The 1065-nt window shown below is 30.1% G+C and overlaps 1 protein-coding gene across 5 annotated transcripts in view; it reads left to right on the forward strand.

The window, feature by feature from the left end:
- LOC106874293 (FGGY carbohydrate kinase domain-containing protein) overlaps positions 1-1065 on the forward strand; it is a 99883-nt gene that overhangs the window by 54783 nt on the left and 44035 nt on the right. For all 5 annotated transcript variants that reach the window (XM_014921973.2, XM_052970621.1, XM_014921970.2 and 2 more), the window contains one exon: positions 843-970. In XM_014921973.2, coding sequence (XP_014777459.1) covers positions 843-970 — 128 coding nt within the window. The remainder of the gene's footprint in view (positions 1-842; positions 971-1065) is intronic.

The raw sequence follows: 1065 nt of genomic DNA on the forward strand, positions 1-1065 counted from the left end.
AAAGCTATAGTTTTGGGGTTCTAAATCCTTTAAAAAGGCCCCAAAAAGGCTGAATTTATAATTTTGACACTTTTTTAAAGGTGTTTTTAGAGCAAAAATTGATTTCTTGTGTTTTCTTTGATAAAAATTAATGTTATATTTTTAAAGAATTAACTGATTCACGGTTATTGAAGTTAACTTTTTGGTTAATGGATTAATGGTTAACGAAGTAAACTTCTTGATCAATGGTGTAACTTTTCGATTAACGTGTGTGTGTATATATATATATATATATATATACATACACACACATACATGCATACATACATACATGTGTGTGTATTTGTGTCTGTGTCTCTGTTTGCCCCACCACCACCACTTGACAACTAGTGTTGCTTTGTATATGGCTTCACAACTCAGTATTATTATTAAGGTGGTGAGCTGGCAGAATCATTAGCACATCAGACAAAATGCTTAGCAGCGTTTCTTCTGGCTTTTGTTCTGAGTTCAAATTCCACCGAGTTTGACTTTGCCTTTTGCCCTCTTGAAGTCAATGAAATAAGTATCAATGTAATTGACTAGACCACTTTCTCAAAATTTCAGGTCTTGTGTATAAAGGATGATTACTATTAATAGCAGTACTAAAAGCAGATAAAGTGTTCTTGGTTTTAAACATCAAACTCAAAATTTCTGACATCTATTAAGAAGAATGTAAATACAAGCAGAAATAGTTGTAATTCTATTCAACACATACCACAAATGGTATCTTGACTGTTCTTCCTGAAGCTGTAGCAGTAATTAATCAATCTATCTATTCTTTTTATTGACTTGTCCTTATATAATTCTATCTCTTTTGTTTCTAGATCATTATGTTCAGTAACATGTAAATGGACTTATCAATCATCTGAGAATGGTCAAGGAAATTGGAACAGTCAGTTTTTTGATTTAATTGGATTGCAAAAACTAACAGAAAATGATTTTGCTAAAATTGGTAAGGTATATACATACATGCATATATAAGATATATGAATACATAAGGTACAGGCATGTATATATATGTGTATATATATATATATATATATATAT

This window comes from Octopus bimaculoides, chromosome 9 (genome assembly GCF_001194135.2).
Source record: "Octopus bimaculoides isolate UCB-OBI-ISO-001 chromosome 9, ASM119413v2, whole genome shotgun sequence".
NCBI classification, from domain to species: Eukaryota; Metazoa; Mollusca; class Cephalopoda; order Octopoda; family Octopodidae; genus Octopus; species Octopus bimaculoides.